The sequence below is a fragment of the Zalophus californianus genome, chromosome 8, assembly GCF_009762305.2.
Source record: "Zalophus californianus isolate mZalCal1 chromosome 8, mZalCal1.pri.v2, whole genome shotgun sequence".
In the NCBI taxonomy this organism is placed as follows: Eukaryota; Metazoa; Chordata; class Mammalia; order Carnivora; family Otariidae; genus Zalophus; species Zalophus californianus.
Window position 1 is genome coordinate 59,509,554 of NC_045602.1, and position 23,034 is coordinate 59,532,587.

The 23,034-nt window shown below is 40.2% G+C and overlaps 1 protein-coding gene and 1 long non-coding RNA gene across 2 annotated transcripts in view; both read left to right on the top strand.

Moving 5' to 3' along the window:
• Window positions 1–10,704, top strand: part of LOC113938247 — a 50,070-nt gene extending 39,366 nt beyond the window's left edge. The window contains exons 3-4 of the long non-coding RNA XR_003524864.1: window positions 8,123–8,174; window positions 10,599–10,704. This is a non-coding gene — a long non-coding RNA (uncharacterized LOC113938247). The remainder of the gene's footprint in view (window positions 1–8,122; window positions 8,175–10,598) is intronic.
• LOC118357281 (10 kDa heat shock protein, mitochondrial-like) lies at window positions 2,252–2,777 on the top strand. Its single transcript, XM_035728996.1, has one exon. It carries the CDS (start codon window positions 2,347–2,349, stop codon window positions 2,653–2,655), a length of 309 nt encoding a protein of 102 aa, XP_035584889.1. The 5' UTR covers window positions 2,252–2,346; the 3' UTR covers window positions 2,656–2,777.
• Window positions 10,705–23,034: the final 12,330 nt, after the last annotated feature.

Sequence of the window (23,034 nt, forward strand, 5' to 3'; positions counted from 1 at the left end):
AACGTGGAGTTCGAACTCAGGACTCTAAGATCAAGAGTCACATGCTCTACCGACTGACCAGCCAGACACCCCCCAGCTACCACCATTGAGTTCTGATATGTGCTAAGTGCTTTATAGACATTACCTAATTTAATTTTTGAAATGACCTTATGAGGCAGGTCCTGTTATTCTTACTTTACAAATGAAGAAGTTGAAGCCCAGAGATATTAAAAAAAAAAAAACTTTTAAAATGTCATGGCCAGGGAGGTGGTGGGGCGGTGGGCTGGATGGGTGATGGGTATTAGGGAGGGCACGTGTTATGATGAGCACTGGGTGTTGTATGTAAGTGATGAATCACTGAATTCTACTCCAGAAACCAATACTGCACTGTAAGTTAACTGACTAGAATTTTAATAAATTTTTTTTTAAATGTCATGGCCAGAAAGTGGTACTAAAATGTAAATGCTATGAGATTGAGCATGTTGTCTGTTTTGTCTACTGTTGTATCCCTAGGATCTAGAACTCACTAAATATTTTTAAATGAATAATAGGCAGAACGAGGCTTTGTACCCAAATATGTCTTACTCCAAAACCTCTGTCCAAACTCTAAACCAACACTCCAAAGCCCTTCTGCAATTTATGACCTTGGTAAATGTGTTCCTTCACCTTTAATTTACTTCATTTAAAATAGTTAGAAATGACCCCCCAAAATGAGAAATGTATGCAGATTATGAGGATGCTATAGGAAATATGAAGTCACATGATAGATAACTGTGTTACCTTAGTCAATAAATAAATTGACATTTACATTTTATTTAACATGGTGCTTGTAGCCATTGCTAGGAAAATTTGGATATTTGACACATGTTATGAATTCAATTCTGAATTCATTATACTATTATTTCTATGGGAAAACTCAGCTTATCTCATATAATTTTGACTTCTAGTAGCTTTTTCTAGAAGCACAGCACATTGGAAGAATGAATATTTTTGATATTACTATTCAAAATCATAATTTATTCCTTAGTAGCTACATAGCCTTTTAAATCAGCATGAAATATGATTTTTGGAAGAAACCTGACATTCAAACTATAATTTTGTGATAGGTATAGCAATGTCAACCTGAATTAGAATAGTTTCAACTTATGACAAACATCTTATTTCCAGTTCCTGATTAAGTTTTACTAATAGAACCATAATATCATAATTACTAGATCTCAGCCAAGAGACCAAGAAGCATAAGTTAGTCAAGTTATTAAATTTATGAAAGGCCAAGTTTTTCATACAGCACTGTTAGATCCCAAACTTTCTGTCATTGCTGTTGCCCCACTCAGTTTTGCTGGCTAGGTTAAGGCATGAAGAGAGTATTTTAAGATGATCTTACTAGAGACATGCTCTCTATCATCATTTTGACTTAATATTGTTTTGGGAGTTCAGGCCAGTGTAAGGAGTGAGATGAAACAAAACTAAAAGAGAGAAATAGTGGAAGAAACAAAAACATCACTATTCGAAGACAATTGATATGTATCTAACAAAATGCCCAAGGAATCTGCTAGAATTTTTAGGCTTAATAGAATAATAAATGGCCAGATAAAATATAAAATATAAAAAAGCCATTAAGATTCTTGAATACCAATAATTACACACTAGAAAAGCTTAATTTAAAAAAGAGATCTAATTTATAATAGCAATAAAATATAAAGAGAAATAGACTTAAGAAGTGTTTATTAAAAGAATAAAACTTATTGGGCAGTAACATCTAGAAAGAATAAAATACTGTAAAGATATCAATTCTTAATGTTATTTTTAAATCTAGTACAATCCTAATCAAAATAAACATGGACTTCTCTTTAAATTTAAAGAATGTTATAATATTCAGTAAGGAGGCGAGGATAAGAAAAATATTCTAAAAATGAGAAAGGAAAGAGCAAATGAAACAGAAATATAAGTCAGTGAAACAGAAGAGAAGCCTCAGAAATAAGCCCAGTTGTATATAAGGATTAAGAAATGACCAAGTGATGGGGCGCCTGGGTGGCTCAGTCATTAAGTGTCTGCCTTCGGCTCATGTCATGATCCCAGGGTCCTGGGATCGAGCAACGCATTGGGCTCCCTGCTCAGCAGGAAGCCTGCTTCTCCCTCTCCCACTCCCCCTGCTTGTGTTTCCTCTCTCGCTGTGTCTCTCTCTGTCAAATAAATAAAATCTTAAAAAAAAAAAAAAGAAATGACCAAGTGCAATACAAAACAACAGAGATTATTTTTAAATACACATTTGTGGAAATCATTCATTAGAAATTTGAATTAAATTATTTTAGATAAAGGCAGAAGCGGCAGCTCCAGAGCAGAGTACCAACTGCGGCGGTCGGCGTCATGGCAGGGCAGGCGTTTAGAAAGTTTCTTCCCCTCTTTGACCGAGTTTTAGTTGAAAGGAGCGCAGCTGAAACTGTAACCAAAAGAGGTATTATGCTTCCAGAAAAATCTCAAGGAAAAGTGTTGCAAGCAACAGTAGTAGCTGTTGGATCGGGCTCTAAAGGAAAGGGTGGAGAGATTCAACCAGTTAGTGTGAAAGTTGGAGATAAAGTTCTTCTCCCAGAATATGGAGGCACCAAAGTAGTTCTAGATGACAAGGATTATTTCTTATTTAGAGATGGTGACATTCTCGGAAAGTATGTGGACTGAAATCATTATTAAAATGGCATGAAGTGAAGCTGCCCATTCCAGTGAAGTGAAATCTTTCATCATGTAAATAATTTTCATGTCTCTCTTTTATAATAAACTAATGGTATCCAAAAAAAAAAAAATTATTTTAGATAAAATATTTCATAACACTCCCCCAAATATATTTCAGAAGTTTTAAGTAACTAAATACCTTTAAACAATAAATAAGCAAATAAACGAGTGAGCGAAGGTTGATCAAATCTCAAGAGATATGATCATTTTCTTTGAATTTGAAGCAATAAAAGAAATTACAAGGGGAGAGATCATGGTTTCATACCTAATTTTAAAAACATTTATTCAACTTAAAAATAGGAAAACTAGGTAGAAATTAAAGAATTATGTTAAATTGTTAGGTTACTGGAACTTGTATGGCCTGTTGTATCTTCTGCACCTTGCATAGTGCCGGGCACATAGTAAATGTTCAATAGATATTTGTTGAACAAATATTGCAATAATTAACTAAGTAGACGTTGATTAATTCTATAAGACAAGGAAGTGACCCTAGAGTCCAATTAGCCAGCTGCAGCTAGGAATGAGGAGCGCAAATTAATTTCTTTGGCCCAGATGCATAAGAACCCTGGACAGGAGGCTGCCTAATCAGCTGTGGAATGGACAAGAGATGGGGACAACAGGTGGGCTGTGGAGTGCTCTCAGGCCAAATCATGTCATACTATATGCATTAGCTGTTGGAGGGTGATAGCAGCCAGCAGGCCACACTGGTCTGGGACAATCAACAAATGAATGGCTTGACTCAATCAAGAAATCTTGTTCAACTTGGGAGGCCGAGAGACCAGGGTGCTGAATGACAGGACTTATAAACAGCAGACTGAGCTGCTAAACAAAGGGTGATTGTATTTGGAGAGAAGAAAGAGAGGACCACATACTTCTTGTCAGTCTTTTTCTAGGATAATTATTCAATGGAGTGAAGCCTCCTTAAGCACTCAGACTTGATGGTTGCTGCATTTTCCATGTGAGACAGTCAGAGGGATTTTAACATCCGTAGATGATTGTTCCCAGTGTATAGTGAAGGAAACATTCATTCAAAATTGTTCAGTAGTAAGGGAGTAATGCAGTAAGGTGTTCTGCATTATTTTCTGTCTACTTGGTGCTAATGGCTCACAGCAGTCAATACATTTTTGCTGAATCAGTAAATGAGTTGAGCATCATTTGGATAAAGCTAAAAAATGATGTGTGGTTTTGTCAAGATCTTGCTTTCCTCTTTGTCACTGGAAACTAGTGTTGGAAACATAGAGAACTAGTCTAATATTTGCTAATGTTGTGAATCTATGTGTTTCCCTCTTTTTAGCCCTGTTTTCCCAGAGTGATGAAAATAAACACGTTGACAGAAATTAGGAGCACCAAACTGTCCATCTTCACGGCATGTCTGGATCCAGGGTTTCTCTGCTGTAATGAGGCCCCCATAGGCTTATCCAGAACAATTGCCCATCTGTCACCTAGATTGGAGGATAGTCAGTCCTTCAAGATGAGTAGAAATATTTTTTGCTATTATCACTTGACCAGCAGACAGGTTACTTGATGCACTGGACCAAATACGTTGGCAAGTCATTCATTTCCTAGCTTCCCCATAGCAACTTCCTGAGTACAATGAGGAAAGAAGAGCAGATTTTTAAAAAACTATTTGTGAAATAGCTGGTAATGACAGGACCAGTGTTTAGCACATTTAAAATCGGTATTTCTACATAGTGGCAGGATGAGAGAAACTTTTATGTCAAATATTTTTAACTTCATGATCAAATTGGAACAATATCAAAAGTGATTGTCATCTGAGGCGGTAGAATTCAATTTTCCTTGCATTATGGAGATTTCTCTGAGCAGACCCAGGTTAAACTATTGCTTTGAGGTTGATGACACATTTGATTCCTTGTGCCAACAATGACTTCAGCCTGATGGCAACCTTTACAAATTGCTTCCTGTAAATTCTTTGTGAGAATAACAAGCAATTCATTTTGCTTGAGAGTGACTTTTAGCTAAGGGACTCCACCCAGCAATCTGGATTTAATAAAACAAAATACACTACGGTATTACAAACATATTTTTTGAAATGTAAGTTCCCCACATAAGTTTTTGTAAAAGCAAAGCATTTTCATTTTTTACTCAGCAAGAGCCAGATGGATCCTAATGCATAGCAGGCCAACTATTAGTTTATCTGGTCAGTTGGTGGGGAAAAATGGTAGGGGAGGGAAGGCCAGTGAAGAGCCACACGTGTGTGTGTTCATGTAAGATATTCAAGTTAATATTTACAAAAGTCTTTAAAGCCACAACCAGAACAATGCTTGGTCATTCAACCATTCATTCATTCACTTATTCAGCACACAGTACTTACTGAGCAACAGGAACTGTTGTAGGCTCTGGAGGGTACCATAGTTGAAGAAAACAGACAATACTTCTGCTCTCATGGAACTTATATTCTAGTGAGGGAAGACACAAAATAAGCCAAAAATTATCCAAAGAAAAAAGTTTTTAAAGAAAACTCCATGTTTTTAATGGGCAAGGTACAGGAATTATTTGTTTACAGAAGAGTATTAGGAGAATGTTTGTCTTTGTGACTGGTAGTAGATAAAACCATATTAGTAAATATTTAAGCTTGGATTGTTCAGACACTGTGTATATAATTTATGACCTTGTTCCTGAACTCAGAGAGCTTACAATTCCAATTTGCAAGGTGTTCCTGTACATCATGTAGACAAAAAGGAAAGGAAGAACCAGCAGGTATTTTGTATACTATCTGAATCAGAACTACCTTGCCTTCACAGTCACAGTCAGTATGAAGTAGATTTAAAATCCTTGGGCCTCTTGGAACTTAAATAAGAATTCTTTGACACTGTGTGTCTTCTCCTATTTGGTAAAAAACAAAACAAAACAAAACAAAACCCCCACAATGGCATCACTGGCATGACAAGGAAACTCTGTGTGTGTGTGTGTGTGTGTGTGTGTGTGTGTGTGAAAGAATGTCCAATCCACTTTGCTCATTTTACTGAACTCACTATGATTAAAGGCTTTTAAAAAAGTTTTTATTTAAATTGCTGTTAATGCACAGTGTTCTATTAGTTTCAGGTGTACAGTATAGTGACTCAGCAATTCCATACATCACCCAGTGCTCATCACAATAAAGGTTTTATGTTGTTATTTTTTTGTTGTTGTTTGTTTTTTAAAGATTTTATTTATTTATTTGAGAGAGAGAGAATGAGAGAGAGAGAGCACATGAGAGGGGGGAGGGTCAGAGGGAGAAGCAGACTCCCTGCCGAGCAGGGAGCCCGATGCAGGACTTGATCCCGGGACTCCAGGATCATGACCTGAGCCGAAGGCAGTTGCTTAACCAACTGAGCCACCTAGGTGCCCCTGTTGTTGTTTTTAATAAACATAAAAAGAAGGGCCTTGGCCCTTATGAGGTGAAGACCATAAGAACTCTTTAGAACAACACCTCTGAAATTTCTGCTCTAACTTCTAGTCCCACTAATTCTTTCTTCAACTTTCCTCTTTTCAATGTTCTCTGCCAACTGGAATCATAAATCAAAGTTTATGATCATCTCCAGATATACTGGCCACAGACCTCATGAAATCAAAATCATTTTATGCTTCTGCTGTCTTCTGGAGTCCACCAGAACTACAACACTCACCTCCTCAATCTGGTTACTTAAGAAGTAATGTTCTTAAGGACAACCATTCTCATGTCCCCGACCACAGTTGCTTACTGTTCCAAACTATGCCTCCAAGTCTTTTGTCCCTTTCTAAGAACACTTATTCATCTAACAAGCACATGTTTGTGGCTAACATGGGGCAACTGGGGCCTACAAAGATGTTGAAGGTACATAGTTCCTACTTTTATAAAGCTTGTGGTTGAGAAGAGGGCTAACTACAGAGCTCTAAAACAAGGTGGAAATGGGGCAAGCACAATGACAAATGAAGCACCATATTTGCTTAGAGGAAGCTTCTGGTGAGGGGCCTCAGGATGGCAGCACTGTAGCAAGACTTTAAGGGGCAGGTAGAATTGCACCAGATCAGGGACGAACAAGCAGATGTGAGTTTACTTCTTTATTTTATACTTTTTTCTCTTCTTAGTACATTATGCAATCCTTCTCATTTTTATTTATGTTCTTCAAATGAGGCTTTCCTAATAAAAAATCTTTTTTAATCTCATAAACCTCTCTTTTTAATTTTCTTCCATTAATATTACTTTGAATTTTTAATAAGTTAGCTTTTAATTGGGTATTTAATCAACTTTACAATGAAAGTTAAATAGGAATATCTAAGTAACTATAGCAACATGAACTTTCTTTAAAAAATCTCCTCAAATCTCCATGTTTTCATAAACCCTGAAGACTTTTCCCATTCTACTGCTTGCATAAAAATAATTGTGCAAATTGTTAGAAACCAATATTTATCACTCTGAATTAAACATTTTTTTCTCATCTGCTATTGCTTTCTGTAGTCCTCAACCCATTGTTTACGTTTCTCATATTTATCATTCCTACCAGCAATATAATGTTTTATTGTATCAATGTATCACATTTGACTTGCTGTGTTCTTATTTCCCTATAGATATGTGTTGGATGGCGAGGCCGTTTCTAGTTTGTAGATGTACTAATGAGTATCTCCACACACATCCATCCATATGCCTTTTCTTTCCTTTGAATTACCTTGTCGGTCTGCGATACATTTTCTAGAGTGAAACAAGGTAATATATAATGTATGGCTAAGGGTGTGAGTGCTGGCAGCCCGACTGTGCTTTGTGCTTGAATCCTGGCTCTGCCACTCGCCTTCTGCGAGAACTTGAGCAAATTACTTAAACTCTCTGAGACATAGTTTCTTCATCTAAAAAATAGGAATAAAGTCATACTCATCTCACATGATTAATGGGAGAATTATATGAGATAAAGATACACGTAAACCGTTAGGACTATGCTTCACCCATCATAAATGTTCAATAATGGTAGGGTTTTGTTTGTTTTTTTTAAGATTTTATTTTTAAGTAATCTCTACACCCAATGTGGAGCTTGAACCCACAACCCTGAGATCAAGAGTCACACGCTCTACTGACTGAGCCAGCCAGGTGCCCCTAAATAATGGTAGTTATTAATTAATACATTTCTTGGCATACTGTTTGTTGCATTCTAAAATTCAGCAAATGCCAATTTCCTTGTTTTCATCTACCCAAATTGCTATAATTTGGACAAAGTATTTGATCATTTCTATTAATCATGGAATTACAAGCTCAGGTTGTGAATTTTAAAGATTTAGTCTCTGATTCATGTCAGATATGTTTAAGATGCTTTCCAGAAAAAGAACATTAGCTTACAGAATTATCAGATGCCTCCAAATTTTCATCTTTGTGTATTGTTGTTCTTACTTTTTTGCTACAAGGATCCTACCTTACATTTATTACGTTTGTATTTTTCCATTGTAATAGACGGAGCCCTTGGTTTCAAGTAAAACACCTCAACCGTTTACAAGAAGGAAAGGTAGGGTACAGTCGGATGCTTGTTTCCTCCCTCTTTCTCTGGTATCTGCTCTTCTCTGTGCATGAGTTTCATTTTTCAACCTGGCTACCCCTCCCCCCCAGGAGGAAACCTGGCCCCTGAGAGCTCTCAGGCTTCCTTTGACAGTGACTGCGTGTCATTATCAATTCCACATTCCCAGGAAAGGAGTCTTATTGGCCTGGCTTGGGTCAGTTGCTCACTCCTAAGGCCATCAACTGTGGCCAGGGAGTTTGGCCACATAACTGGTGGTCCCAGTCAGAGTCATTTATCTGGAGGGAAAGGAAAAGCATTAACCCCAAGGTAGGGTGCTAAACAGAAGGGCTCTGGTCAGACCAAATGACAGATTCCATCAACTCAAGTTATTAGAGGGGCTTGATATGTTTCACATATGTTTACTGTTTTTGTGTGAACCTCTTCCTCTTATGTGAAATGTTCATATCTTTGACCATTTGTCATCAGAACATATTTTTCCCTTACATATTTATATCATTATGGGGCGCCTGGGTGGCTCAGTTAAGTGTCCAACTCTTGATTTTGGCTCAGGTCATGATCTCAGGGTTGTGAGATCAAGCCCCATGTTCAGCTCTGTGCTGGGCATGGAGCCTGCTTAAGATTCTCTCTCTCTGGGGAAGAATGAAGGGGAGTAAGTCGGAGGGGGAGACGAACCATTAGAGACGAGGGACTCTGAAAAACAAACTGAGGGTTCTAGAGGGGAGGGGGCGGGGGGATGGGTTAGCCTGGTGATGGGTATTAAAGAGGGCACATTCTGCGTGGAGCACTGGGTGTTATGCACAAACAATGAATCATGGAACACTACATCAAAAACTAATGATGTAATGTATGGTGATTAACATAACAATAAAAAATTATAAAAAAAAAGATTCTCTCTCTCTCTCTCCCTCTGCCCCTCCCCCCTCTCTAAAACAAACAAACAAATTTATGTCTTTCCCTAATGGTTTTGGGAATACAACTGTGCAAATACTAAAAAAATTTAGAAAGGCATCAAGATTACTGAAGAACTATGTTTAAGAAGTTGTTCTCAGGGCTATGAAAAGTTCAGAGAGCCACGTTACTGTAAAGAATTTAGTTTCTAATGGGATTGAATATACAAATAAAAAATGAAATAAAAAAGGCTGTACACAAGTCGTTCCTCAATTACAGAGACCATGTTCTTAAGAACTCTGAGGCAGAAGGCCCTATGGTTCAAGAACTTAAATCCCTATGACAGAAATCACACTAGGGGAAATGATACTTGGAATAAACCTCTGAAAGCCATTAGAATTACGTTCTCATGTACTAAAATAAAGATGACTTTTATGCATCTTACCTTTACCATTTCATACTCACTGGCAAGATACCTTTCAGGACCTTTTTCCTGTAGTTTCTTTAAGATACTCACAAATCATTTTGTAGGCTTGTTAAAAAATATCCATAGCGAGAAGAATTCTTTCTGGGGTTGGTCCTCCTCTGAATGTTCAAGGTCTTATTTTATGACTTGGTGGTTTCTATCAGACACACTAATATCCGGTCTCTATTCCTTATACACCAAGGGCTTTCTAACAAGTATCCGTGACTTTGCCTGAGGGCTTCTTCCAGCAGCAGAAGCAGACTTGGTCAGGGACAGGCTAGAAGTGCTGCAGATGTAACACCTCCAGGAGCAAAAGAGAGTTGGTAGAAAAACACACCAGTTCTCACCTCTTAGGTGGCAGGACTAAGGTGGGGGCCATACAGTGTCCCAGAGGTCTCCAGAGGGATTGGGTCCTAGTTGACCATAGCAGTAATGTGTTCATTAACACTTTGTATGACATCTAAACAAAGAGCTTGCTTTAAAATCCTTGATTCAGGTTCTGCTTTTGGGGGGGAACTAAACCCAGGAGGAAGTCTCACTCCCAGCTCCTGGTCTCTGCCTCCTAAAATATCTGAATTCTCAAGAAATGTTGGAGGCATCAGTTTGAACTGATCCCCCCAGCAATACCCAGAGTTTTGCAGTCCTGGATCTGCCCATTTTAACTTCATGCCAGGTACATGCATTTCTCCCCTACTCTCCCCACTGAAACCACAGGAAGTGCTTTCAAAGCCCTGGATTATTACTGCTTGTTTTCCTTGGTCCTGCCCAATCTTTCATTTCAAAAATCTTTTTTTTTTAAAGATTTTTTATTTATTTATTTGACACAGAGAGAGACAGAGAGAGAGCACAAGCAGGGGGAGCAATAGAGGGAGAGAGAGAAGCAGGCTCTCCGCTGAGCGGGTAGCCCGACGCAGGGCTTGATCCCAGGACCTCAAGGTCATGACCTAAGCCAAAGGCAGATGCCTAACCGACCGAGCCATCCAGGCGCCCCTCATTTCAAAAACCTTTGTCTCTGCTTTAGTTCCTCTCTATTTTCAACTTCCATTTCCTTTTCCTAGCTATCCATGGAAGGAGTGATCTGCAATTTACATATTCCAGGACTGAAAGTCTACAGTTGCTGATAAAATATACATCTGTATGTAATAAATAAGAATTATGTCTAAGAGAATGTCATGGTTAGGGAGTTTAAAATGATGTATCAAAAGGAAGTAGAAATACAACCTGAGCAATTAGAGAAGGCTTCACAGAGAAGTTTGGGACCCCTGATCTAGTCTTATCACCCATTTTACAGATGGGGAAACTGAGATCTATAAGGTTAAATTACTGACTCAGAGTCCTACAGCTTATAATTGGTGACCAACCCCCACTTCTCACCCCTCAGTCCCTTCTGTGCTCCACCGCATGCTGCCCACTCACCATTTGTCCAGAGGCAGCCTTGCCTCTGCCTTTGTCTTTTGTTGGCCTTGAAGTTTGCCATGAGGACAAAGCCTGGAAAAGGATGAGAACAAATAGCACATTCTCCTAAGCATTCTCCACAGTGCACAATATCAGTTGTCCTGAGAGGGTTTTGATATGGGCTGAAAATATTGTTTTGTCTTAAATCTTGGAAAAAATTCTCGTTGCATGGAATTTTTTTCTCCAGAATTAATCATGGGTAGCATACTCTTTATCCTTGTTCTTTGACGAACCAGAAAACAAAATAGCCATTGAAGGCACTCTTTGTTTACACCCAGGGACTAATGATGTTGTGTACTCCTCCCACCAAGCAGCCCTAGAGTACTGGTCTCTCTGAAGAGCACTGAGTGCCCAGAGTGCTGACTAAGCCCATCCCAACCCCAACTTTTGCCAAGGAGACAATTCTCTGACTGTTCTTGAGCTTGGTGATATCAAATATTCTCAACAAGTTCTTCCAATTTCTGTTTTTAAAATAAAAATCAAAAGGCCAGCACATTCCTTTTATGTTTGTGCAAATGAAGCAGAGGCAAGAAGCTGGTGAAACTAGCTAAAGCCTTTTGATATGTAACTTGAGTGGTGGCCTACTGAAGTCCTGAAGTATAAATTAAACTGTTTTTATATTTATATACTATATTTATTATATAGTATAAATATATTTACCTTGTTTCAGATTTCAAGATTGTATTTTTGGTACTTCTATAGACTGTGGAATCAATATTCTAAGAATGAGTGTTACCTCCCGTAACAGTGACTCAGGCATAATTGGGGATCCATTAAAATACAACCTTCTCTTCCCACCCATGCTTTGTTTTAGAGGGGGGTATCATTAGCACAGTTAGTGTTCACTAGAGACAGTGCTAATCACCATGAAGTCATTTCAGGCAACCCAACATCAGCTGAGGGATGAACTGATATGAATATCATGCACACTCTATGGCTCTCATTTTCTGCATTGATTCATGTTTGACTTGGATCTAATCAGGCATGTCTCATAACAGAAAACACTCCTTTTCTGCAAAGATATTTAGGACCTGGACTGTGAACTGCTGCAAGGCATAGATGTAGGATATCCATGTAAGGTCCTCAGCCTGCCTCAGAACGTGCATTGGATGTAGTATGTATGTCTCCAACTAGAAAATGAACACAGTCTCTATTCCATTCCTCCCTCCTAAGATCACGTCTCCCCCACCCCCCACCAGGGGTCCCTGCTCCTCCTGCAAGGCAATCACTATAGAAAAAAATTAGAGCCTCTAGAAAATCAAGAGTACCTCAGGGAAAAGACAGAAGAAATTCTAGGCAACAGGAACAGCCTGGGGGAACTGTTTCCAGAAGCAAACATCCAGCCAGGGATGGGCCTTGTTTTTGGTAAGCCCCCCCTTGAAAGCAAACATAACAAATATTTTAAAAGAGAGGGAAAAAAACCCCAAAAACTTCTAGGAAAGCACTGTGATCATCTGTCATTCTCATCTTAAGATGGTTTGGTTCAACCAGATTGCTTTCCTTCTTACAAACCAGCTGCACCAGGAAGATGGAATTTTGTTTGCTGGGGAAAGAAAAGTAGGTAATTTTATTTTATTTTAAAGATTTTATTTATTTATTTGAGAGAGAGAGAATGAGAGATAGCACGAGAGGGAAGAGGGTCAGAGGGAGAAGCAGACTCCCCACAGAGCAGGGAGCCCGATGTGGGACTCGATCCCAGGACTCAAGGATCATGACCTGAGCCAAAGGCAGTCGCTTAACAGACTGAGCCACCCAGGTGCCCGAAAAGTAGATAATTTTAGAGCATGGTGACCTTGGAAGAGGGGCAGGTGTGTGTGTGTGTGGGGGGGGGCACAGGACACCCTAGGGGAGGTAATAAAAAGGAAGTAAAATAAAAAAACACCCAAAGCAAACATCACTAATTCAACATGTGACCTAAGAAAGATGTTAATTCTCCTCCCTATATTCCTTTCCTTCATCTCCTCTGCCTCCTTATGCTCTCCTTTCTCCTCCCGTTTGCGTTTGAGCCTGTGGTCCTTATTCCCAGAAATTTAAGCCAATATTACTAGTATAAGAATTTAGCAGCATTATTCATTAAATTGGCTTTTCTGGGAGTATGCTATAAACCTAATTGCCATAGTAACGCATAATCATAATATTACTAATGACTAATAACTAATCATTATAATTATAATTCTCCTCTGCCTCCTCCTCATTGTTCTCTAAGCTTCCTTGGGGAATTTTGTGTCAAGTTCCAAATTTTTGTATACTGCAGCCCCCAGGCTGGACAGTGAAAGAATTCAAGGAGAGTGGGAAAACAGACAGGGGCCAGGGTAGCTCAGAGTCAGGTCAAGAGGGTGAGTGGAGTCTGAGATCCAGTCTGTGCTCTGCTGTCCAGGCTGAACATCTCGGCTGATGGCAGCACCTGCAGAGCAGATGGGACGTCTTTTCCCCTTTGCACAGAGGTTGTGGGCTGGCCATGGCCCTGAGTTGAGGACAGGCCTACTGCTAATCCCCAGAGTCGGTAACAGCAGGCACGGGAGATGCTACACCTTTTCGGGAGGAGTTCCAAAACCAACATTTGGGAGTGTCGAGGCCAAGTTGAAGAATAAGCATTTCAGGGAATGGCGGGGAGAAGCACAGTCAAGCGTTTAGGTTCAAGACTATGACCCCAGCTGAGGGGCTCCCTTCTTGCTGCTCTCAGGCAGTTTTCATTACATTGTAACTCTGGTGTTGTCAAGGTACTCTTTGGCTTGTACCATTAATATTTTACCTAAAACTTTTAGAAATTCAGTTTGGTCAAATGCTGAGCCCTACCTGTACTGAAGGAGCCCTTAGAATTTCCTCTTGATCTCCATCCATATATCTCTTTAATTCTCTTATCTTTAATGACTGAAGTAAAATTTGGTCCTTTAACAAGTAATCAGATTTGCCCGACTCTCGATTTGACCTCAGAACAGCTTTCAGCAAAGCTTGTTAGAAAGTGAGTGAAAGTGTGGCTTGTTGGTTTGGAGCCTCTAAAGGACAATATAGCTGCCACCGTGAGACAAGCCAGCTTTATTTGTGCTGAACCACAGCAGTGTCTCCTGCTCTTCCTTGCTCTCTGTTTGGCACTTCATCTTTATTTAATCTTTAACAAAGCAGAGTCTGTCAGGCAGTCTGTGGTGAGCATAAGGAATCAGCCTCTCCTTCTGGAATGTGGCAGCAGTGAACAGTGCCTAAATATTTATTTCAAATATAATCTATCCTGTAGTCCTCCACATCCAAAGATTTTTCCAGTTTAAATCTGTGGCCCTATAATTCAGAGGGCTTTTGCAATGAGAGGCCCTACGAATGGACTGGAGCATCACAGCCACTGCCAAGCCGGCAGGAACCACACAGCTGGCCCTCCCAGGGACAGCACAGAGAAGGAAGAGGGCCCTGCTTTGAGCAGGCTCACTGCGTAAGATCGTGCATACTGCTGGGAGGTCCACTGTGGTAGGGATGGCTGTGAATGGAGGTGTGGCAGACAGAATGGACTAGGCTGTCTACAGCAACAAACAGTCCCAAAGTCTCAGTGGCTCAGCATACCAAAAACTGATGGTTTGCTCACACTCAATGTCCAGCACATGGAGGCAGGGGGATCCAAGCTGAGCAATTCCATCTCAACACATGTTTTATAATTTCCTCAGCAGGGAGAAGAAAATACGGTGCCTCATGTACTGGTTCTTAAAACCTCTGATTGCAAGTGACACATGTCATTTCTGTTTCTACTTCATTGGGTAAAGTAAGTCATATGTCCACATCTAATTATAAAAAAGGAAAGGAAGTGCACTCTTACCACATATTCTGAAGAAGAGAATGGGAATATTTGAAACAACCCTAATGACTACTGTGGGGGTCCAGTTGGAAGGACTCCAGTGCTACCTTTATATTCTAGGAGCTCTCAGCTAGATCAGGAAGAACTATTTACATATTCATATGCCTGATATTCATATGTCTCTTACAAGTCAAGTGTCTTATTTCCAGAGGTAGGTCTTAATAGGCAATTATCTAGAGAGAAAAGCAGTAAGTCCTAATTCTTCCAAGCAGATTCACTATATTTTCATCTTTAAAATAAAGAATTGCAGGAGCACCTGGGTGGCTCAGTCGTTAAGTGTCTCCCTTCGGCTCAGGTCATGATCCCAGGGTCCTGGGATCGGGCCTCACGTCGGGCTCCCTACTCGGCTGGAAGCCTGCTTCTTCCTCTCCCACTCCCCCTGCTTGTGTTCCTCTCTCTCTGTCTCTCTTGCTGTCAAATAAATAAATAAAATCTTTTTAAAAAATTAAAAATAAAATAAAATAAAGAATTCCATAAAATACAAATATCATTATTGAGACCTAGCTTAAGGGAGTGACTAATTCTCCTGGCTTCAGAAATAAAACATGCCTCCAGGTAGTGGACACTAATTATCTGAAGAACCCACTCTTTCTGAGTATTGTCCTTCCTTTCTACATTTGAGTCACATAGTGGAAGTGGTGGGAATCTGACAACCATCATGTTCAATGTGGAACCTCTCTCTAACACAGAGCATATTGGATCAGAGTGGACTTCTGACCAAAGCTGGGCCAGAGTTTCTTCTCTAGCAATTTAGAGTGTGGACTAAAAGAAACTCTGAGGAAACAGGAATTTGACTAATTGGTTTCAGTTGTCTGTTGACTAGAGATGTAACTGACACCATTAGCGCTCACTAACTATCCAAAGGCTCCTCTCCATTTCCTGGTTTCCTGAACAGTTAGAATGGAGCCATGTGACAAAGTTCTGGCCAATGGAAGACAGACAGAAATGACAAGCCACATTTAGGGTTGACTGTTGAAAATACCCCTCATCTCCCTCCACTTTCTTTTCCCCACCACAGTGCCCTTGGAGGTCACATGATTAGATGGCATAGCTATAAGATGGAGAGGGGCTATCCATTGCATAGAAAATTGTGACACGAGTAAGGAAAAAAAAATATGGATTAGGATGTATTTTTTGCTTCAACATATCCTAGACTATACTGACTAACATAGAACCAATAGAGGAGTGGCTTTGTTCTGCCAAGTATCTAAGAAAAGCTGATCTGCAAAGAGGGAGAAAAATGACGTACATGTGCAGAGGTAGGCAGAATTGAGAAAAAGAGTCCCTGGGTCCTAATTCCTGGTTCTAATCCCTTCTTAAGGGTAAGTCACATTTCTGTCCTTGGCTTCTGTGATGCCCTTGTATCCTTATTATAGTAAATGTCCTGTTTTTTATTAAGCTTGTTCCAGAGTTTCTTTCTTTTGCAACCAAAAAGTTATAACCTTATAACCTTTATAACTTTCAATACCTCTCATATCTCAGTGCTCAGCATGAGATTACTCATTATTCAGCATGAAAACAACTAACAAATTAATAGGTATGATGCTGACTTAGATTTTTAATTCCTTCATGCAGGAATGCCAAGAACTACAGCAAAATCTTGTCCAGACGTAATTCCATAGTACAGTCGGTGCTTCTAACACAATTCCAGAATTACAGATCTTGTTTACTTACCCAAAATTCAAATAAAGGTGGATAATCTTTTCAGTTTTATTGGTTATAAATCACCAGCTGACAAGTTACTCAACTTCTGCAATTGTAGTAAAATTCTAGAGCTATCAAGAAAAGGTGGCTAGTTCAAGAACAACTAAGGAATTGATTCACTCTTCAGAACCTGTGCCAACTTCCTTTCTGTGGGTGAGCTAAATAGTGGATACCTTTTATAGAAGGAAAGCCATCATCCTATGAAGAAAACCTCTTTCTCTGCCATGAACAAGCTGAATGCAATCACAGAAACTGCAGACAAAAGAGCTTTTGATGACAGATATTGCTGATGCCTGGTGCCTTCAAAGGCATTCCAGGAAAGGTGAAGGAATAATTGTGACTAACAATAACTCATGCTTCTTCCAGGATGTTACTCATTGGGCCAATGGATCACTTGAGAAAGATGTCAGTGAGTCAGCTCATACTCAATTTGGCAAAAAGATTCCAGGTCCCTAAGCTCTTTGCATTGAATGGAGTAAATGCCAAATGGATACATTCTTTGGGACAAGTAAAGGCAGGAGAGCTTTGATAGTAAAAAGCAGTTTGCTCCTTTAGTATCCCCATGCACCACACCAAGCCATATATCTGAGCAAAATGAAATTATCAAGGGCAATGAAGAAAATCTTGAGTACACCCCTCAAAAAGATAAAGGGCCCAGGGGAAGGAGAAAGGCGGAAACACCAGTAGAAAGTCTAATAATTCACCAAACATTTAAAACAACATGAACTTATAAGTATTGCAACTTATATATGAGGATATATCAAAGGCCAGTTAAAATAATAATGGTTACAAACAAAAAGGAGGTTGGACCAGATGGTCTAAGGTCTTTTATTTAAAATTCCATGACTATGTGGAATTTTGTAGGTCAAGGGCCAAATGTAGCCACTGATTAAATTCATCCTATGATAATGGCACTGACATTCATTATATTTTTTTTTTACTGTGTCATGCATTCATAAGAGTTTATTAAAATATACAATTTAATTGTATGAATGAAACTCAATACTCATGTACTGACTGCCTGGCCTAGTCTAAGAATAAAATATTAACAGTACTTCATAGGCCCCCTGAGCCTACCGTAGTTGCATCTTCCTCCACTTACTCCTCCTCAGTGGCCACCCAGAGGTTACTACCAATTCACACTCTTATGTTAATCATTCCCAGCTTTCTTTATGGTTTTACCACCTACGACTCTATGCCCCATACAACGTATTGTTTAGTTTTGAAAATTTGGTAGTTGCATAAAGAAGATCAGAGTTACGCTATTAATTGAAAACTCAGGGATGAATGCAGCATTATCCCTTAGTGTCAGCTCCCCTGAGAGTTTACAAGAGCCCTTTCTGGGGAAGTCAGTAAGCAGGTTGGAAACTAGTCCTAGCAGAAACAAGGCTGTGCACAGTCAGAGCATGTGGCAAGGCTGCCAGGTGAGCCTGATACTGATGTTGGGCAGAACTATGTCAGAGGTTATGGGATGCTCTCTATTTTCTACCTTACCTCCAGCTCTCAGATACAGGGTTAAGCAGAAAGTTTGGTGAGATGAAATGAGTATCCTTAGGTGATCCAGGTAGCAAGGCATGGAAAAGAGAGCAGGAATTTTATCAACAAATGGTCATAACACAGATTAGAATCTAAGCAAGGTTCATTCAAGCATTCTATCTTGAGGTTGGAGAAGAGGGTAAAATAACAGTGGAAACTTGGCTATAGCAGCCACCAACATATCTGTCTCTTGAGTCTCATGTTTCTCTCTGGGGTAGTTGTCCTCTATATCGATGGATAGCTGTCCTGGAATCTCCCTTCACTCTCTTCATGAGAATTCCCCTTGCCTTACTCCTGAGTTGGATCACCTGTTTCTTATATCCTGGACTGGAATGCATAATTTGTGGGGCCCAGTGAAAAGTGAAAATGCAGAGTCCCTTGTTAAAAAATTATTAAGAATTTCAAGATGGTGACAACAGAGCATCAAACAAGTATGGGACCCTTCTATGTCTGGGGCCTGTGCAACAGCATAGGTTGATGCCAGCAATACCAGCCCTGCCTATATGCTATGTTTCCTCTTCCCTAATTTACTCTCTTATTCTTTTTTTTTTTTAAAGATTTTATTTATTTATTTGAGATAGAGAGAATGAGAGAGAGAGAGCACGAGAGGGAAGAGGGTCAGAGGGAGAAACAGACTCCCTGCCGAGCAGGGAGCCCGATGCGGGACTCGATCCCGGGACTCCAGGATCATGACCTGAGCCGAAGGCAGTCGCTTAACCAACTGAGCCACCCAGACGCCCCTACTCTCTTATTCTAGGAGAGCACATTGCCCGGTAGTCTTTTTCTATGAATGTATGGGAAATAAGCTTTTGAGACTTGCACATCTGAAAATGTCTTTGCTCTCTCTTCATACTTGAATGTAAGCCACTTTATTATACAACACTGTAATCTGAATGTTGCTCCCTGGAGTTGTGTAATACAGCAGCCCTGCTTGACTAATGTTTGGCTGGGTATAAAATTCTAGATTGGAAACAATTTTCCTTCAGAACTTTAAAAATATTGTTCCTTTGTCTTATTTATAGTGTCACTGTGGAGAGGTCTGGAGTTATTTGGATTCTTAATTCCCTTTATGGTACCTGTTTATTCCTCTCTAGAAGTTTATATAAATTCTCTTTGCCCCAGAGTTCTGAAATTTTATGGTGTGCCATTGTGAGTGTCTATTTTCATTCACTGTGCTTGGGGCTCTATAGGCCCTTTTGATCTGACAACTCACGTTCTTCATGCGTGAGAAATTTTCTTAAATTATTTCATTGGATGATTTTCTCTGCTCCATTTATGTTGTTCTCTCTTTCTGGAGCTTTTATTATTTGGATGGTGAGCCTTCTAGAAAAGAACTCTCACTCTCTTACTCTTTCCTCTTTGTCTACTCTGTTCTAGTCTCTGAGAAAATCCTTACTCTGACATTCTGGCCATTCTGTTTTTTTATTTCATGATTATGTCTTTAATTTCTAAGAGCTCTTTTTATTCTCTAAATGTTCCTTTCTTGGGAAGCCTGGGTGCTGCATTCAGTTAGGCGTCTGCCTTTGGCTCAGGTCATGATCTTGGGGTCCTGGGATCAAGCCCCTCTTCCTCTGCCTGCTGCTCCCCCAGCTTGTGCTCTCTCTGTGTGTGTGTCAAATAAATAAATAGAATCTTTTTTAAAAATGTTCCTCTCTTATAATGTCCTATTCCTGTTTCATATATGTGGTGTTCTCTTATCTGAGGATATAGGAATTCTTGTTTGTTTGTTTGTTTGTTTGTTTTCTCCTCCCTGCATAGTCACTATTGCTCCATGGTGTTTGTGGGGTTTTTTTTGTTTTGTTTTGTTTTTGTATTTATTTGGATCTCTATCTTTTTTGTTGGGGACTGTCCTCAGATATCTGATAATCCTTATTTCTTAGCTTTTAATTAAAAATGGGGAACTAAAAAACACTTAAAACACTGAGCAAGTGGACAGGCTTGCTGCCTTTGAACTTTATTCTAAGGTGACCTGAGTGGGCTCTTTCAGTATTCAACATTGAAGTCAGTATTTTTACATTTTCTTCTTGTTTTGGTCAGATTCCCAGAAAGGAATATTCCTGTCTCCTCCCTGGTGAAGGAGAGTCTGGCTGAGATACAAGTGAACAAAAAAGTCTGGAGAGTCAGAATATATGAGCTCATTTTTCCCCAATAAGAAGCCCTTCTCAGACCATCTATATTACTGTCTACAGAGACAAAACCTTCAGATTGTCAGCATGGGGGAAGAACAGTCATCTGGTACCATAAAGAGAGAAAGGGCAGTTAGGAATGCAATTGCTTCTCGAGTAGCTTTTTCTTCCTTATTTGAAGTCTACCTTTTACCCCAGTCCTAGGCATACCTGATGCTGCCAATTCCTGAGCCTCCTGAAGATTCTACAGTTTGAAGCCAACTTTCCTGGGCCTGTTGTTAAATCAGTTACTACTTGTCCATGTACTTTCCAGCTTCCACAGTTTCATTGCTCTTATCATCTCTCCTATTTTCCTGTACTTGTATGTTTATATCTTTGAAGAATCTCTTCATTGTAGCTATAGGGTGCTTTAGGAGGAAAGAAAATTAAATGCATGCATTCAACTCACCATTTAAACTCAGAACCCCACTTTTTTTTTTTTTCAGTTTGTTTGTTTTAAAGTAAGCTCCACGGCCCAACATGGGGCTTGAACTCATGACCCTGAAATCAAGAGTCGCATGCTCTACCAACTGAGCCATCCAGGCACGCCATAACCCTATTTTCTTTGAACAGCCTTTTTAGAACTTATTGTACCTTGTTTTTACTCATTCAAATGTATTGATGATGGAGCTGGTACATCAGCATGGCAGTGACAGCTAACCTTCAAATCCCAGGCATAGCTTTGGCTAGTGTCTAAATGTGGGAAACATTAACAGGATTACCTGCACTACCTCCTCTTCTCCCGCAGCTCCCCAGTTTGGCCACTTAGGAGCTGACATGTTCCTACATAATCTCACATGCAGGTTAGAGTTGATTGGCTTAGGGAAATCCAACCCAAGCTAGACCAATAACTCACTTCTCTGAGATTCTTGGATATCAGCCAGAGAAACCACCCTTCGTGGAAAACTCTAAAATGTAAATTCCTCCCCTCCTGCCCTGAATTTTGTTGCTGGGTCAAGTTTACCTGCACCATTCTTTCTTCAAGATGTATTATCTCTTAGAGAGTCAAATTGCTTTGCTTTTCACCATTGCAATCCAAAGCCCCTTCCTCCTGCCCACCTAAAGTCCCAAATGTCCAGCACAGAACCGGAGTATGAAGAGAGGGAACTCCAGAAGAGCCCAGACTCTTGGGAGTTCAGAGCTCTCATCTTCTAAAATGCTGATGATTTAGGAGATAGTATACCTTTTATCTCCCCCCAAAGGGAGTTGGGTTTGAAAGCATCTTAGTATTAAAATGCAAATTTCACCAGTAATTAAAATTTTCCCTCAGGAAACTCTTAGTGCAGTAAAAAAGATACTGACTTTGGATCCAAAAAGTTTTGAGGTCTATATTCAAATGCTGTTATTTGATCTCTTCTCCCTCAGTTTCTTCATATGTGAAATGGGATTAAAAGCACAGGGATTTATGGGGCACCTGGGTGGCTCAGCCGTTAAGCATCTGCCTTCGGCTCAGGTCATGATCCCAGGGTCCTGGGATCGAGCCCCACATCAGGCTCCCTGCTCCGCAGGAAGCCTGCTTCTCCCTCTCCCACTCCCCTGCTTGTGTTCCCTCTCTCACTGTGTCTCTCTCTGTCAAATAAATAAAATCTTTAACAAAATAAATAAATAATAATAAATAAATAAAAGCACAGGGATTTAAAAAGACACAGTTTAAAAGGTGCCTGGCATGTGGTTAAGCTCTATAAATGTACAGTCTTCCCCATTTTCCTCATCTGTTAGCAAGAGCACTAAGATAATAGAGCTTCTTCTGTATGGCAAATATTCCCAAGAGTGTTAAAGGAGGACACAACAGCAAAGGCAAAAATGATCTACCTGAGGCCTGGGGACCTCTGAGAAGGTTACTCCTTACAGATGTTTCAAAAGGGAAAAGTAACTGAGGGGCACCTGGCTGGCTCATTCAGTAGAGCATGTGACTCTTGATCTCAGGGTTGTAAATTTGAGCCCCGCATGGGTTTAGAGATTACTTAAAAATAAAATCTTAAAAAAAAAAAAAAGGAACTGAGAACCCCCCTATATTTGTCAGGCATGGTGGAGGGATGTTTAACTTGGACTTTTTTTTTTTTTACCTGCTTGTTTATTTTAACCATGAAGTCTATGATCCAAATGCATATGAAATATAACACACACATGATACCAATATTACTTTGGTAACATTTTTTGAGTCACGATCCCTTTGACACTTTTCCCAGAAAAACACATGTGTGTATTTGTACTCACACAACTACACTCTGCCGGTGTTTGCCCACCTCCTAAGCCAAGGATATCCTGTGAATAAATTCTGACCTACAGAGGCACTTTGATTGCATGGCAGTACTCCTATGCACCCCCACACCACCTGCTGCCAAGCAAGGAGACTGGCACTAGACACCTGGGGGTGAAGGTGTGGTGGGGATGGAGCTGGGAGCGGGAATGGGGTGGAGGTGTCAGGGCAGCACGCCCACCAGCTGCTCCATTGACCCCACAGAGCAAGTAGTAGTGGGGTGAGTAGCCCAGGCCAAGCCATGCTGGGGACACAGGCTGTGGGCGGTGCCCCGGAGCATGGAGGCTCCCACTGCCCAGTGTCCTGGCCGAAGGGGAAGGGAGAGGAGAGAGAGCAGGAGGAAAAGTGGAGGGAACCCCACTTTCAGGAGAACTGCCAGAAGATAGCAACCTTACTTCCCCGTCTTGGGACATGATTTTTCACTAGCACCTGAATGATTTCCTCCCTCCTGTGTGAGAAGCATCCTGCCACGTCTAGCTGAGGGGCATCTAGGGCCGGGCAGGAATCGAAAAAGAGCTGAGAACCCACATATTTGT

Excerpts from the sequence above, each read along its gene's own strand:
- LOC118357281 (XM_035728996.1), top strand. The coding sequence starts at position 2,347 with ATGGCAGGGCAGGCGTTTAGAAAGTTTCTTCCCCTCTTTGACCGAGTT.